This window comes from Pituophis catenifer, unplaced genomic scaffold, assembly GCF_029215685.1.
Source record: "Pituophis catenifer annectens isolate HBS135680 unplaced genomic scaffold, rPitCat1.0.hap2 SCAF_3, whole genome shotgun sequence".
Taxonomy (NCBI): Eukaryota; Metazoa; Chordata; class Lepidosauria; order Squamata; family Colubridae; genus Pituophis; species Pituophis catenifer.
Window position 1 is genome coordinate 136693011 of NW_027256883.1, and position 17687 is coordinate 136710697.

The following is a 17687-nucleotide window of genomic DNA, read 5'->3' on the forward strand; positions in this document are numbered from 1 at the left end:
AATTTCCATGTAATTCCAAGCAGACACAAAAACATTTTATTTATTTATTTTTTGCATTTTTGGAAGGTTATCGTACATTGCAGGTGGACTACATTTGACTTGGCAGGCTTCAATTTACACAGGCCTGCTCTAACCTGGCTGGGTGGCTACAGAAATGGAAGTGTAGGACTGGAAAGTTTATATTTGAATAATAGCTTAAAATATTTCCCCAGGCAACCTGTTTAGACTGATCCAATTAAAATAACATTTTTGCACTCCTCAGCTTGATTTGTTACTTGATGCTGTTATATAAAATGAATGCACTTTTACGTTGCCTTTTTAAAGACAGTGTTGTTGTCCTTTGCATGTAGACACTACTTTAATTGAAATATATAACTACTGGTTACCTAGTGGATTCTATACTAGAAAAACTTGTAAAAAGCTTTCTAGACTAGGGTGGTGGTGGTTTGAACCCGAAATAAGCATAAACATTCTGGAATTTCTGCTGTACTGTTCCAGTTAGGCCATGGTTCAGCAGAAATGAAATTTGCAGCCTCTCCTCCCCTCTCCTCCTCTGTCATCTTACTAGTGCCATCTCTTCCTTTGGTCCCCTGCTTCCATTCCATTGTCACCATGACTATACCAGTGTGGCATATTACACTGGACCTACTCACATTTTTCCAACTTTTTTATCTTCTTCTTCCCTTGCCCAGTTTCATTTCATAATCTGGATCAAATATCTATGGTTTGCTTCAAACAGTTTTCAGTACTTGTGTGCTTCCTTTATGTTCCACAAAGAACATAAACCAGACTGATGTGATCTGATCAGAATGACTCCCTTCTAGTATTGGATTAAAAAAACCTATTATCCTTGTTTATAGGGTTATCGATAAATTAAAGATTAGGTTATAGTTCCCTAATAGGGTTTGCACTATTAATAAAATGGCATGACTTTTTATTATGTACAAGACAAATAATATTCTTCCAGAAAGCAGTAGCAGAATATTTCCCTCCCTTTCTCAGATTTTCTGTTTATCCTTGAATATAGAGTTGACGATGAATGCTTGAGTCAGTTAGCCTCCATTAGGGTTCAGATTTTCAGTACATATTATGTCAGCTAGATATTCAAAATACTTTATCACATGTGGTACATTTTCAATAGCCTTGATCCAGTAATGGAATTTATTCACATTTAGCCACTCCCTCAGCTCAACTCATCTTATAGGGTTCTTGTAGGGAAAATAGAAGGAAAGAGTGTTAGATATGCTTATCATCTTGAGTTATTTATAAAGACAATAAAGGCAGGAAATTTTTTTAAAATTAAAAAGATAAATATCTTTTAGTGTCTTGTTAAGGTGGATTATATGTCAGTTCTAATCAACATTCACATTCAATTTCCGTACTCAGAACACATTTAAAAAATTCTGTTGCAGACAATGGAGAGGAATATTGCTGAATGGAAGAGACAAGTTAGTGAATATAAGCAGAAAATTTTGGCTGAAAAGAAAAGAAAAGTGGAACAGAGGAACGGCCTGAAAAGAGCAGCTGTTGTTCAGAAACAAAGAGCTGAACAGATGAAAATGGTTGTCGAAAACTTATTTTCAAAAATGAAGGAGAAGGTTAGTAATTGTAGAAGGGTGATAGGGCTGCCGATGGGCTCCATAGTAGCTACTTTATGAGAGTGCCCTCAACACTCCTTCAGAATTCCAGACAGGCCTGCAGGTTAAAAAATATTGCTGACACCTTCCTGAAAGGAAACTAATCATTGGCTAGTGATTTCATAGCCAGAAATTCAACTTCATATACACACATGCATATTTACATTATTTTATGATGAAATTACATATAAAGGTATTGGAATGACTTACAGATAGTCTTCAACTTATGACCACAATTGAGCCCAAAATTTCTGTTGTTAAGTGAAACATTTGTTAAGTGAGTTTTGCCCCATTTTACGACCTTTCTTGTCACAGTTGTTAAGTGAATCACTGCAGTTGATAAGTTAGTAACGCAGTTGTTAAGTGAATCTGGCTTCCCCATTGACTTTGCTTGTGAGAAGGTCGCAAAAGGTGATCACATGACCTTGGAACACAGCAGTGGTCATAATATGAACCAGCAGCCAAGCATCTGAATTTTGATCATATGATCATAGGGATGCTGCAAAAATCGTAACTATGAAAAACGGTCATAAGTCACTTTTTTCCGTGCCATTGTAACTTTAGACAGTCACTAAACAAACTGTTGTAAGTCGAGGACTACCTGTACTTATATCATGCACATACATTGTTGGAAATTGTCTGAAAAAAATTAACTGTTTTTATTCAAAGTAATTCATAAATGCATTCAGGTAATGTTCAGCTAAATGATTAGAAAAAAAGATTCGGTTTAATTTTGAGTAAGGGGTTGGACTGTGGGTATTATTACATGCCACAGTTCTGTTTGGTCCACAGGATTGCCTTCTCATGTATGCTGCCTTTGGCTTCCCTACTTTATAAGACTTGTACATTTTGAAAAAGATTTGGAAAATGTTCAGATTTTGTAGGCAAATTAATTTTGTTGGGCTTCCATGGGAGGCAGAAAGAAGATGGCTGCTGCTTTAATGATCTATGTATTTTTATTTTTATTTTTATTTTTTTAATTTGATTTATATGCCACCCTTCTCCGGAGACTCAGGGCGGCTTACAATGTGCTCAGCAATAGCCTTCATCCTTTTGTATATTTATACAAAGTCAGCTTATTGCTTCCACAAACTGGGGGCAATTAAACATCTTTAATGTAACTCATATACCCTGTTTCCCCGAAAATAAGACATCCCCTGATAATAAGCCCAATTGGGCTTTTGAGCACATGCGCTAAAATAAGCCCCCCCCCAAATAAGCCCTCCCTGAAAATAAGCTCTCTCCAAAAATATTTAACCGCATGCGCAGTTGATTCCCACCATTTCTTCGGGTTAGGGTTAGTGAGACAGAACTGGAAAATCAGGTAAGATGGCAAGAGGAGCCCTGTCTTGCTCCATGCTGCCCAAAATAATAAGACCTCCCCGAAAATAAGGCCAAGTGCCTATTTTGGGGTTCAAAATAATATAAGACAGGGTCTTATTTTTGGGGAAACACAGTATTAATTGCACCTTTTTCAGGCACTGAAGGTGTTTCGCTGGTACAAGTTTCAAAGTGCTTGTGTTTGTGTCTTCCATCTAGGGCTTGAAAAAGTTGTTTTGGTTTTGATTTAGTTACATAGTTGAATGTTGTGCACCATTTATAAAGCCATAAAATGGAATGCTGTGGTACAGATAAAAGGAGAATATTTGTAGCTCAGGGTTGAAATGAGGGGTCCTTGGTGCTCTCTGAGCTTGGTTGTTTTACCAAACTAGATAACATCATCAGTGCTAGGTGAATATTGTGGCTATAGTGTGTGTGTGTGTGTGTGTGTGTGTGTGTTTGAACAATAAGCTTTCCTTAACACTTAGTTGGAACAGATGTGTTTGTGTTTGTTGCAAGCAGTGTTCTACTGCAGACTTGTAAATAAGCATACAAAAGTTTCTAGCCTGGAAGATAAGGAACTAGGAGCTTTGTACTACTAGCAATCCCTGGATTTCTGCCCTTCACTCAGAGAGGAGGATTTTTCCAATAATCTGCTCAATTTGATTCCAGACAAGGAGAAAGAGGAAGTAAAGCATTGCTTCTTGTTCAGCCTATTTGTTCCTCTAAACAGAACTTTCAGTTACCTGTGGCAACTGGTGAAGTGCAGTTCTAATGCAAAATACTTTCCAGGTTCCAATCGGTTTTTTTAAAAGCTTATAATTCCAATAATGGAATTGGGTTTCTTGTTGATAGCAATCTCATTAGCATTTGTCAAACAGGCATTCCAGGCAGTTGAAATAGAAATATTTCTGAGGAATCTTCTCTTATTCTTGCTTGTAAATGTTTGGTGGATAATGAGGAAGAAATTAGCTTGGATAACAATTAAAGATTGAGGTAATTTCTTTGTCTTTCCTTTAAAAATATGTTTCTGAACAAAACATTAATGTTGTTCATTGAGGAAAAACGTTCCTAGTATTTTGGAAAATTCCACTGTGATGTTGTTAGATTATTTTACAGTTTACACTTTAAAGTGTCTTACAGGTTTGTTTGTTTTTTACTTTTTAAGTGATGTATTCAAATGTTACTCTGTGTTCTACTGCAATTCTTTCAAAAACTGCTTTGAAGAAAAATTTCTCCTGAGCTTATGGAATTTGAAAGTGGGGTCCTTGTAAATACAAAGTCTAAATTTTGTATTGTCTCCAGGAAATCCAATTGTCTGAGGCGTTTTCAGCTTCTAATATCTGGAAAAGTCATCACGAGATCATAATAGAGGAAAAAATCAAGTTAGAGGTCCAGGTTGAAACTCTAAAAAAGTAAGTAAATGCCTGTGGCTAAATACTTCTCTTTTTTAAAGGGTATAACATAGCCTGTTTTCATTTTTCATGTAATGTATGTCATGTTTATAATTTCCATTCTCCTTAGGATATTTTACTTGGACGTTTGATAGGAATCAACAAAATAAAAAGAACTAAATAAATAACAAGCCCCAACTTTACAATAGAGAGGTTTTTGGATTTCGGTCATTTTCCTGTGGTGTCAATGGTTTTCAGAAATAAAACAGACTTACTGTGGGTCATTGAGCTGTGGTCATTTTCCTAAGCAGTGAACTAGTTTGGAAAATATCTATTTAGTTTTTTTAGTGGGGCAACAATTACACTGCCTCGCTATTAGAATTTTTTTTAAAGACGCTGAGAAGAAGATACAAAAGCATTATCATTAGTTGCCCCCTGCCCTGCTTCTGTTGTGGTAGATTTGTACCTACTGTGGTTCATTTGCAAGAAATTCATTTGAGGTATAAATACTCATTTGGTCACCATTGGTGACTGTAGGCGAATGAACAGTCTTTAGAGGAAAACTAGGTTGAATGTCTCTTCTGTTAGATGGCTTGGTTTCCGTAGTGGCTGTTGAAAGAAAAGGTTTCTCTTTGACCATGGCCAATATTGAAAGAAGCTGGTGAAGAGAGAGAGAATAATTTTATTCTTTTCAGCTGCTTCTTTGTAGCATTATTTCTATAACCAGTATAATAGGGTGTTTGCCACATCGTTCCATCATTAGATTGCTTCACAGAAAGTAATTTACATGCATTTCAAAGCTGGTAGTAGAGAAGAGCATTTCCACTTCATTGTAATTGCAGAGAGGAAAGCTACTAAGTGCAATGAATTAATTCTTCTGTTAGGGATTAGATATTTTTCCATCAAACTACAAACACTGATAAAGTCAGCTGCAGCTCAAACCTTATTAAACTTGTTAGTAGAAAAGATATTACCAGACACCTTTTTCTTCCACCATAGTCAAACATGGTTCTATTATAATGCCTATAACAGAGGTGTCAACCTCATGTCGTCATGGCGGCGTCACGGGACGTATCGGGACTTTTCTCCCCTTCACTAAACCGGGTGTGGGTGTGGCCAGCAAATGACGCATCTGGCCCATGGGCCGGGAGTTTGACAACCCTGGTCTATAACAAGGAGCACTTAAGTTTCTGGGGTCTACAAAAATTTCCAGGTGTTGCAGTAAGCTGAGTCTGACATGTATGGAATTTACTGAGTGTGATAAGCAATGAAATATATCATAATTAATCTGATTAGTTACTAGGAATAGCATAGATAAAATCATATACCTCTTTTCTAGTGCAGTGTTTTTGAGCGATACAAATTGGGTGCCACTGCAATTTTTATTAAGTTGACTGTTTTTGTATGCACATTGGAGAAATACAGCACAACATATCACAAAGTAGATGGATATAAAATAAGATATTGCTACTCTTGAATAAATCTTAAATTCCCAATAAATTAATTTAATTATATCTTTCTTTTTCATATCAGTTAGAATAAGTAGATTTTATTTATTGAAACACAATTTTCTATATATAAAGATATAAATCTAATCATCTAAAAAAGTTGCTAATGGAGTTTATATTTAAACCAATTATAATTATTTAAATGCATTTATAATTAAATAGTATTACACATACTATTACACATATTAATTGCTAAAGATGTTGTATTTCAAACTTGAAAGGCAGACCACAGACCTTGTAATGGATCTAAACAGAATAGAAGAGGATGAAAGTAAGTCAACGAACAAGATTATCCAAAAGATTAATTTTGTTGCTTCTGAAAATAAAAAGATTTCTACAGAAAATTCAAGGCTAAAGGCAAGTTATCTAAACTTTTATCTATAGTAAAGTGTTACTCAGCACCAACTTCCTCAATGAAATTCCAGGAGTACTTCCCCTAAATAATTTTAGAAGACTGTCTTCATTTGCTGAAAATACACTAATGGAAAGACAGGTTTTTTCCCTGCCTAATCCTTCTGTGAAGGTCTTCATTTTGGATGAAAAGCTTTCAAAGTTCATTCTAGTTCTCAAAATGTATATTAAGAAAGATTTTCAGTTTAATAGGGGACTTATTCAGAAGTAAATCTAAGGTTCAGCTTATAATATTGAATATTACGTATTCTACATTTAAAAATCCCAAATGTTTTTTTTGAGCCATTACATTTTTCACGACCAGTGCTTATACAAGTTATGCTCAATTGTAGGCATCCCTAGCCGATTTGGAAGCAAATTTTATTACTGCAGAAGCTGAACTTGAAAATTTACATGAACAAGTGCATCAGCAAGAAGAACTGGTTGAACAGTATAAAATTGAGGTAAGTTTGTTGAGAGCCTAATTAGGATATTTTCCCCTTATACATAATATGAATTGAAAATATGCTTTTCCTATTATTCTAGCAATCCTGCCTTAGTTTAGAGCAGGATTTTTCAGTTCATAAACCTCTTCATAAAGTTTCAGATTGTTCAACAATCCAAAAACGTGTATTTAAAAAAAATTAATAAATACTATTTTCACAAATAGTACTATGAAAAATAATAATAACAGTAACCTTTGGGAATCAATATTGACCACTTTAGGGGATTCTGGTTTAGAGCCTTACATCTATTGGAGCTATGCATAACATAAAAAAACACAGTTCATTTTGAAATCAAAACAAAGCAATTTCATACACATCATTCCATTAAAATCTTCCAAGTTGGCTTCATTGGAACAGGAAAAATTAAAAATGGCACAAGTGCTCTTTTGTGTATAGGAAGTGATAAGAACACAATATGAAGTCATTGTTCTCTCCTTTTTTAACACCAGCTGAGCAAAATAAATGGGTGACTGCATATGTACATTTCTTTCTTTCATAATTTTCATTTCTTCTATTGAATCTATTTTTGAAAAATGCATTTGGACGTTCATTGCTGTCAATTTAGCTATATGTTTCTGTCCCAGTTCTTCAAAATACTCTGAAATGTCTAGTGCCATGATGGCAAATCTATGGCACACGTGCTCAAAGTGGCACACGGAACCATGTTGCCTGGCACGCACGGCGTTGCCTGTTCCTCTTCTGGGTTTCCAGGCGTGCATGTGCATGCGACAATCAGCTGGCCTTTTTGCGTGCAGCAGTGCTGGAAACTGGAAGAGCTTGTATTCCGTTTTACTATGTGAGCATACATGCTGGCCAGCTGATTTTCACGCACACATGCGCGTCAGAAACCCAGAAGACTAGCTGGCTGGAATCTGCATGCGCGCCGGAAACCGGAAGTTCATTTTTTGGGGAGCGCATGCACCCTGGGCAGTTCCTCTTCCAGGTTGCGGCCCAGTCACTCCCTTTTCAGCACTTGGTGGTCTAGTGTCATGCTTTTGTCTGTCATATTGTAAATTGCACTTTTCTCTTTTGTATCTGGAACTTTAGTTCCCTCTGGTGTTCCATTTTTGTAATCACAAAGTCTAGGTTTCTATGTTTTTATTTTCAAATTTCAACCAGTTATCACATTCCTAATAGTTAAAAAATTTATATTCCTATACAGATAGGATATTTTATTTACTCAGTTTTTCAAAATTCTTAGCAAAAGTCTTAATATTCTAATTTTGTCTGTTCCCTTAATTCATTTAAAAGTTTTTTATTTACTTATCTTTTTGCATTTATTTTTAAACTCTTTAATCTATTAGTTAATTTTTCTTCTGTTCTGGGATGAAGATTTACTTACCAGGTAGTTTTTTAAACTTGTATGGAAAAGCTCTTTTAGCCTTAAAATAATTGTAAATCCAAAGGGTTTAAAAAGTGAGACTAGATGAACCCAGTGTCTTTAAAGTCTCCATTACTATTAAGAGCTTTTAATGGTTTCCCTAGTCTCTTAGTGCTTAAGAACAGCCATCCAGAGCACAAGTGGACAATCTCCGTGTCCAGAAAGTTCAGCTGAACCGTGCTTATTGTTCTTTGCTGCGTTGTCATCTCTACTACTTTGGAGAAGTTTACTTCACTGTTCCTCCCCTGGAAGTCGTCATTTTTTAGAAATAGCTTGCCAGTTCCTTCTTCTTATGGTTGAGAAAAGTGTCTGGCCCAATGTCATGCAGCTGGTTTTGTGGCTATGGCGAGGCTAAAACTCCCAACCTCCTGTATTCTAGTCTGATTCCTTAACCACTACACCAAATAGGCTTTTAACAACAAAGGAAGGGGATGCTAAAGAATGATCCGCTTTGGGTGTCAAGTATGCTACGTTCACCACTGAGTGACATGATCCTAAGTCTAGTCCAAATAATGTTGCTGTATGTATGTATTAATATATGTATATAAATAACAATAACATAAAATGTTGTCCTAGGTGGCAAAATTAGAAGTGGAAGCTGAGGAACTGAGAACAAGATATGAAAAGGTCATGCATGACAGCAGAACTATAACAGAAGGCAGAGATGTAGAAAAGGATGCGGTATGTGGTTCCAATCTATAGTATAGTCTTTGCGTTCCATTCTTGGTTTGACACAGGAAAGTGAACAAAGTGACTGAATTCTTATGTTTTTTTCCTCCACTCCCGATGCCATTACGCAGATGAAGAGCCAAACGGAGGCTCGCCAGAAGGAGGTAGAATATGCCCGTGGCTTACAGAAAGCAGCTGAAGAGAAACTGCAGAAGGATCAGGAAAGCCTCCTCTCCTGCCAAAAGAGCTGCGTAGAAAAATCCAAAACCATTAGGGAGCTGCAGGCTCAGGTGCTTCGAGAATAAAACGTTCCTGCTTGATATTTAAACCAGCACCGAAAAATGTTTTTTTAAAAAACTGGCAACTTGGCTCTCATCCTGAACATTGGCTCTCATCAGCATTTTAAAAAATGAGGGAAGTTTTTTTTTTTAAAGCTACAGTTACTCCAGTTTTTCAAGGAATTATATGTTCCAAATTATTCTTTTCTGTTATTTTTAAAGTAGGTGTTATATCAGATTCATTTCAAAGTGGGGATACGGGCATAAAATGGCTTCAATAATTTGGGACCAGTATTATTCAGAAATTAGTTGCTCCTGGGTAGGAAAGGTAGTTGGGACACAAATGAGTATCTTTTCAGTAGTAACAATTGAACAAATACATTGCATTCCGCTAGGCATTTAAAAAATATTATATACAGGTAGTCCTAAACTTATAATGGCAGTTGGAACTGGAATTTTCTCTTGCTAAATGATGAGGTGTTAAAGTGAGATTGGGGAGGAATGGGAGTGTGGATTGGAAAGGGTTGGGTCATGGAGGATTTATGGGGATGTGGCACCAATCAAGAGGGTACACGGGTACGAGGGAGGCATGGGGTTACGCAAAATAATTAATGGCTATCTATTTTGGGAACTCAGGATAGGCAGGAAGGTAGCAAATAATAAAGCTGATATAATAAAGTGGAAGAATAATGTGGTTATTAATTATTTTATTATTATCCCACCTTTATAAAGGTGGCAGACATATCTAATACTTCTTCCTCCTCCTATTGCTCCCCAACAACAACTCTACGAAGTTGTTGAGAGTTTTCAGTGGAAGCAATGCTTCCATCCACATACCTAATTCAGGAGCCATACTTTTCAACAGCTGTCTGAAAATGTCCTAACATATAGTGATTACAAAATTTCAATTTTGCTGAAATTATCTTTATCTCTCTTATTGAAGCTGTTTCAATAAGAAGTCACGATCCAGACAAACGGTGTGTTTCCAAATACATGGTTGCATGCTGCATAGCAATACACACAACTTTTGAAATTCAAAAGGAGAGTTTTTTGGTTTTTTTGGTTTGTTTAGTATGTAAAGTAATTTGCATCAAAATGACTAAAGTCACAAAACTAATTGGCATAGTAAATAAAGCATTGAAGAGTGAGTATCACACAGCAGAGCAGTGAAAAAAAATGGCATCACAAAAGCACAATAGTATATTTATATTTTAAAACCAGGACAATGTAAAAATATCTGCTTAACAGTCCCAAAGAAGATGGACTCGGGTGAACACTTGTTGAAATAATAGAAAACAAGTCCATTTCCTGCCATTGTTAACCTTAATTCAGAAGGTGAGAAGAACCAGAGCAGGATCTAATGAATTGATCCTGATGTCCATACCTTCTTGTGTGTAGGGCAGATGGGAAAGCAATTCTTGAAAATAGCTTTGGGGACGCAGTGGTTAGAATGCAGTATTGCATGCTAATTCTGCTGACTGCCAGCAGTTCAAATCTGAGTGGCTCAAGGTTTACTCACCCTTCTATTCTTCCGAGGTCGGTAAAATGAGGACCCAGATTGTTGGGGGCAATATGCTGACTCTATAAACTGCTCAGAGAGGGCTGTTAAGCACTGTGAAGCGGTAAATAAGTCTAAGTGCTATTGCTGTTGCGTTTCTCCCTAAATCGGATCTTCCACAATATTGGATTTTTGTATATTACTCTTGCAAAGTACAATCCGACTACTTTGTGTTTACAGTGGGTTTATTCGCCAATATTGCACTAGTTTCACAGCAGTTCATTTCTATATAGCTTTGTTGGATATGCTAACATTTCTCCCCTTTTTTAAACAGATAAATCATAGCGATGAATTTTTGAAACAGCTTTCTTTGGAGGAGGAAAATTACAACATTCAGCTAAAATATGAGGAAGTTAAAAGGTAAGTGTGATACTTGCTTTTCTTCAAAGCTACTTATTCCTACTTATTTCTCTGTGTGGTATTCTTACGCCTTATATATATATTTGACTTAAAAGAAAGCTAGAAGAAATTGAATTGCAAAACGCAGAACTGGAAAATCAGTTGGTGAATCAAGAAGATAGCCTTCAGAAAACCGAACTGCAGTTTAAACAAAAACTTACAGAATATGATGCTTTAGCAAGACAGCTAGAAGCTGCTTTGGAAGATGGAAGGAAACAGGTAAAATTAATATTGACGGCCGAATGTTTTGTTAATGAAATTAAGAATAATATGTCTCAGATAGTTACAGATACAGATAGTTATGCAGATAGTTCTCGACTTACGACCACAATTTAGCCCAAAATTTCTGTTGCTAAGTGAGACACTTGTTAAGCGAGTTTTGTCCCATTTTACGACCTTTCTTGCCACAGATGTTAAGTGAATCACTGCAGATGTTAAATTGGTAACATGGTTGTTAAGTGAATCTGGCTTTCCCCATTGACTTCGCTTGTGAGAAGGTCACAAAAGGGGATCACATGACCCTGGGGCATTGCAACCGTCATAAATATGAGTCAGTTGCCAAGCTTCTGAATTTTTAACACATGATCATGAGGATACTGCAGTGGTCGTAAGGTGAAAAATGGTCAGAAGTCACTTTTTTCAGTGCCATTGTAACTTTGAATGGTCACTAAATGAATTGTTGTAAGTTGAGGTATATGCATAACTGCAAAGATCACCTATATAATACTTCCCAATTAATTTAAATATCTTTTGGGGTGGACGAAATACACACACACACACAAACAAACAATGATTAAAGGAGAATTATATATATAATCACAGAACAATTGTTACATTGCAAAAGAATTTCCTTTTCAATTTCCTTTCTCCCTTCCTGTGCAAAAGTCCTAGAACAAAACCCATCCTAATTGTTCCTCTAAACTAATTGCACATTGTAACATAAGTATCTCTTGGATTTCCCGCTATTGTGAAATTTGTTTTTTTTTTTAAATGGAGCGAAATTGATTTTAAAATATATAAATACATATTTAGTAATGTGCCTTTTATGAAAGGAAAACGCATTCAGGAATGTGTAAAGACACATTCATAGGTCAATTTTAAATTCTTGACCTATTAACGTTGTAGTGAAATGTAAAGATGGAGTGTAAACGATACATAAAATAAAATTATGCTTGAAATAAATTGCTCAGTTGATCTGTAACCTAGTGGTTCTTATTCACATTGGCCTTTAGACAACTAAAAGAAATGGCAATGTGCCTAATCTTTAGTAAGTCTAAGATATGCCTCTCTCTGTATATCTATCCTTTAAATAATTTCCATGTTAGAGAAAATCCTTTGATTCCCTTTTTATTTGATCTCCATGCATGTTCTTATATAACATATTAGTTTATTCAGGTGTGAAAGACCAGGTCCACACCTGAAGGCTGAATTAAACTGATTTATTACTTAACAGTTTAGAATCTTCTTAACTAACAGTTAGCATCTGCATGGAGTTAGATAAGGATCCACAGAATTCAAAGGGTGTTGGATTTAATCTGTTTGTGGCTATGTAGGGATTCTAGGCTGATCCCTCTTTTAACCCCACCCCCAGGTTCTGTAATTCCTACAGTTTGAGATGAAACATACTGAAAATCTGCTTTAAATCACCTTAATCCATGAAAAAAAAAAGAACAGTATGGAGAAAAATAAATTTTAAATCCTCCTTTTGGAAAAGAAAATCATCCTGATAAACAAATAGACTGCATACAAAAATGCAGTCAGAGATATAAAATAAAATTACTAATTGGGCTTAAAAAAATCAAATATAAAAGGGATTTTGCTGGAATATCCATAAAGGGAGTTTTTCTTTCTCTGATAATATAACTATTAGCAAGGATTGAACCAAAACTCTCTTCTGAATCACAACCTTCCTCTCTAGGAAAAAATATTCAATTAGTTTCTCTAAGTGGACAAGGGTTCAGCCAATATTTGGTTTCAGAGAAAGATATAGCTTTAACAAAAGTAAAATTTGATATTTTAGTCTGAACCAAGAAGTCAACAGTCAAAATTAGAAAAATACTATCATTTCTATTCGAGTGGTTACTTGAAAATGGTGGTAGTTTTTTGAAAATATTCATACTATACTTAAAATTTATATTAAAAAATCATAAATATATAATTTCAATCTATTTTTTAGACATTTTTTCTTTTAAAAATATGGATTTCTATAACAGACAAGTATGTTGGTGACCACTCACGGAAACATAAAATAGTTTACTGTTGAAGTTGAACAGGTATGTAATTCAAGTGAACCTTAAGATGTTTAATTCTTACAGTTAACAGAGGAACTAGGAAAGATTAATTCTAAGGAGCAATCTTTTCAATTGAAAATATTGGATCTAGAAAATGAATTAAGAGAGAAGAAAAAAGAAAAGAAAGAGCTATCCAAAAGACTGGACAATGTAAGTAGACTTTTTTTCATATCAAAAAGCTAGATGTGTGTACTGTAATTTTTGTGTTTATTACAGTGTGTACTGTAATAAATTTTCCAATTTATTCTATGGTTATCATGGCAAGTGCTGTTGATCAATATCTACAACAGTATGAATTTTTCGAACCCTTAATCTTCACTTCCTACTGTTTGCTATCTATTCTTTTCCTTCTAAAGCCCAGACTTCTTATTCTCAACAATATTGGACAATTACAGAAAAAGTTTTCTGGGCATGTTTCTCTATGTATTGAATTATATGCCCTTACTTCTAAGAATCCATTGAGAATTCTCTACATTATTTTTTTTCTGGCTCTGATCGTTACAAAGGGCAGAAAGCAAAATTTTGAAAAGGAATTGCCTGAAAGGAAAGGATTAAATATCCCCTCCTTCCACATGGGCTGGTTGGAATGCATTCCATAATTTGGAGCAAATAAGAGCAGTGGCTTACAAATAATGTACTTAATTCACCATGTAATATTACAATGTGTTTCTTCCTTGCATTGATCTTGCCAGGATATTGAATTAAACCAAGGGCATTTGGGATCAGATCCCTAACAAATCATAAATCTCATTAAGACAGATGAAGAGAAATTCAAACAAACCTAACTGCAATCCTAAAATACACTTTTTAGTGAGTATAGCCATATATTTTTATTTTATTCATTTATTTATCTAAATTTAAAAACTGCCCATCTCCATCATAAAGAGTCACTGGGCAAATATGTAGAAGTAAAATGTGTACAAGTAAAATATTAAAATGTAAAAACTGTATACAAGAGGCAAAGATGTTTAAATTTAATATTAAAAATTAATTGAAAGGCGGGAGGAGGACCTTCAGGGTGTTAACCATTGTGAGCACCAAGCAAGACAGCAGAGCCAGGTTTTGTTGTGGCCCGCCAGCTGCCAGTAGAACTGGCAGCAGACCCGGACAATGAGGAGGTTGGGGAGGAACATGGGCCAGTTCTGGAGCCTGGGGAAGGCTCTGATGGATTCTCTGCGCCAGAAGCCGAGATAGAGCCAAGGCCACTTGACATTTCCCAGCCACTGGAGAGGCAGCTGCCTGTGGAAGCTGAGATAAGTAGGAAGAACAGCTGGGCCCTGTTCCAGTTGCACGTATGCGCAGAGCTGTTAGGAGAGGAGAACAACTGAGGACAAGGAGTCGACTCGAGAAGAAAGGCATACATGGATGCTGAATGGCCCCTCCCTGCCTGGGGAATAAATAGAAGGATAGTGGAGTGGTGGTTGTGGGAGACAACCGTTCGGATTTTGGAAGATTTGGGGTCATCGTGTTTCATGCCTCAGAGACTGCTTGCCAGAATTTTATTTACAGCTTTGTGGCTGGAAGCTCCCAGCCTGGCAATTATCTCAAAGAACTGATAAGGTCTGTTACTGTAGTTAACTCTGAAGGATTATTTCCTGGATTTTTTGGTGTGTGAATGCCATTAATTCACAGGAGATAAATAAAGAGGGGTTTTTTGGGACAAGGAATCTGTTTCTTGTTTCCGCTAAGGCTGGGTCAGAACAGGTTTTTAGACATTTCCAAAAGCCCAAGAGAGTGGGGGCCTGTTGTGCCTCTGGGGAGAGAATGTTTCAAAGGGCAGAACACACTCGATCCTGCCAGTTAGACTGTTGGGGTCTGGAACATACCATCTCTGCCTGACCAGGTTGATACAGTAGGGAGAAAACCATCCTGCAGATAGTCTATCTCCATGCCATGTAAGGCTTTAGTCATAACCAATATCTTGAATTGGACCCAGAAGCAAACTGGCACTCAGTGCAACTCACACAATGGAGGTGTAACATAATCCATTTTTTTGTGCATACAAGATTGTTTAAATGGCCACATTCAGTACCTTCTGGATATTTTTCAAGGATAATCCCATGTAGACCACATTGTAATAGTCAAAACGGAAAAAGACTAAATAGAGAGCCTCCTTAACCAGGAAAGACCTAAACTGACACACAACATGAAGTTGAGCAAAGACCCTCCTGTACTTGTCAACACGGTTTAATAATCTTAAAGCTGAATCTTCCAAAGTAATCATTGTTAAAAGTACAGCCAGTGTTTCCTTGGACTTCTTGCAGCTAAGTGTGAAGCATGCATAGAATGCTTCTGTTGCTTTTTATTGATGTGAAAATTTAGTACAGAGATGTGAAATAGTATCTAAATCTGCATTCATTGGATGGGCTACAAGATCTCTGGACTCACAAACGAATTCCCAGAGTTCCATCTTTTTTCATTTAGGAAGGAGAGCTACAATATACTGTAGCTACAACAAATGAAAATCTTGGTCGGCCCTAGTTGGAGATGGCAAGGATTGAATCTGGGCCTTATACATATAAGGATATGTGCCTTTCTATTGAGCCACCATCTTTCCTTTTGACAAATGTATCAAGTTTCATGTTCTCGCAGGGTGTTTGGGGAATATTACTTGCATCAAGTAATCAAGTAGTTTTTTTCACCGCAACGCTTTAATTTATTTCAGTTAACCATTCCAACCAAGGCATCAGAACACTTGATAAATACAGATCATATCTGTCTTAAAATTCTTGCTCCAATAGAATATTTCTTTCCTTTCTTGTGTCAGGGCCATTAAGTTACATTTTAAGCATTTTCTGTTTTTGTTTTAGGCTGACAGTTAAAAATAAACATGAAACTAATTTTCATTCATGCACTAGCAGAGTGTCATAGAGTTAATACAGAACACATCCTTTGTTCATCTTTTTTCACACACACAGGAGCATATATAGACATGCACATGCACGTACAATGCACATATACTGAAAATACATTACGGAAAAGAGAACACATATCAGATTGTTCCACTTCAAGTATTTCTGGAAATAATTATGAATAGTATATACCTATAAACAAAACTCAGGACTGTTATATGTATATATGTTATAGGTTATCATGATAGAGCAATAATTTTAGAACAATTTATCAGTGGGGATGGCTTGCCTCCAGAAGTTGTGGATGCTCCAAAACTGGAGGTTTTTAAAAAGAAATCGGACAACAATTTGTCTGAAAAAGTATGGACTAGAGCCATGATGACGAACCTATGGCACGGGTGCCACAGATGGCACACGGAGTCATATCTGTTGGCACGCGAGCATTGTAGCTCAGCTCCAGCGCACATGCATGCGCTGGGCAGCAGGTTTTTGGGCCTTCCGGTCCCGCCGGAAAGTGGGAAATGAGCTGTTTCCTGCCTCCGGGGTGGGTGGGAAAGGCCGTTTTTGCCCTCCCCGGGCTCCTAGAAAGCCTCTGGAGCCTGGGGAGGGTGAAAAACGGGCCTACCGGACCCACTGTGCCATCATGTGTTAAAAGCGGGGGGGAGGTGTGTGCACATGCGTGGCGCGCATTGAATTATGGGTGTGGACACGCACCTGGGCGACCTCCCCGCGCTCTTCCCACTTTCGGCACGTGACGGCAAAAAGGTTAGCCATCACTGGACTAGAGTTTCCTGCTTGAGCAGGGGGTTCGACTAGAAGACCTTTAAGATCCTTTCCAACTCTGTTGTTCATTACTATATGTTTTAAAAAATCCTACCCCAAGACAGTCATTTGTGTAATCACTTTTAACCAGAAGTGGTTACTGCAGCCAGCACTTACAAATTGCAGCAATATTTACTGACCTGATGAGAAAATAGCTGGCCTCCCTACTTGAATATATAAAGAAAATACATTAAGAACCCTGGATTACTTGAAAACTTCCTTCTTCAAGTACTTGGTGCTGAAAATACCAATGTTTAAATTTGTTAGTAATGTTTATTTGTCTTTTTTTCCCAGCGAGATAAACGTCATGAAGTATCTTTGAAGGAACTAGAACAGAGTCTTCAACGATCAGAAAACCAAAACCAAAGTATCCAAAACTATGTGAAGTTTTTGAAAGCCTCTTATGTAACAATGTTTGGCTAAATTTCCTTGGGTTTTTTTTTTCACAAACTAAAGCATATTTTGGAACAGATTTTTGTCTGTGTTTATAGCACTGGAATTCATTGTGTTTAGGTTCCCTTCTACTGTGTTCCCCAAAATTCATGTTTTTGTTATTTTTTAGCAAAGTATCCAACATCTGCTGAAAAAATCTCTACCAAGCATGATTGTTCCAGAAAATTCTTGAGAGTGAAGAAATGCAGAAGAGGGCCAGCTATTCTAACTCTGATATAGAAATCTATGT

At 36.5% G+C, this 17687-nt stretch overlaps 1 protein-coding gene across 1 annotated transcript in view; it reads left to right on the forward strand.

Moving 5' to 3' along the window:
• ODF2L (outer dense fiber of sperm tails 2 like) overlaps window positions 1–17465 on the forward strand; it is a 31711-nt gene extending 14246 nt beyond the window's left edge. Inside the window, 10 exon segments of the mRNA XM_070939412.1 lie at window positions 1413–1598; window positions 4263–4372; window positions 6081–6216; window positions 6603–6713; window positions 8713–8817; window positions 8937–9095; window positions 10916–11001; window positions 11097–11259; window positions 13356–13481; window positions 17300–17465. Coding sequence (XP_070795513.1) covers window positions 1413–1598; window positions 4263–4372; window positions 6081–6216; window positions 6603–6713; window positions 8713–8817; window positions 8937–9095; window positions 10916–11001; window positions 11097–11259; window positions 13356–13481; window positions 17300–17428 — 1311 coding nt within the window. The 3' untranslated portion in view covers window positions 17429–17465.
• Window positions 17466–17687: the final 222 nt, after the last annotated feature.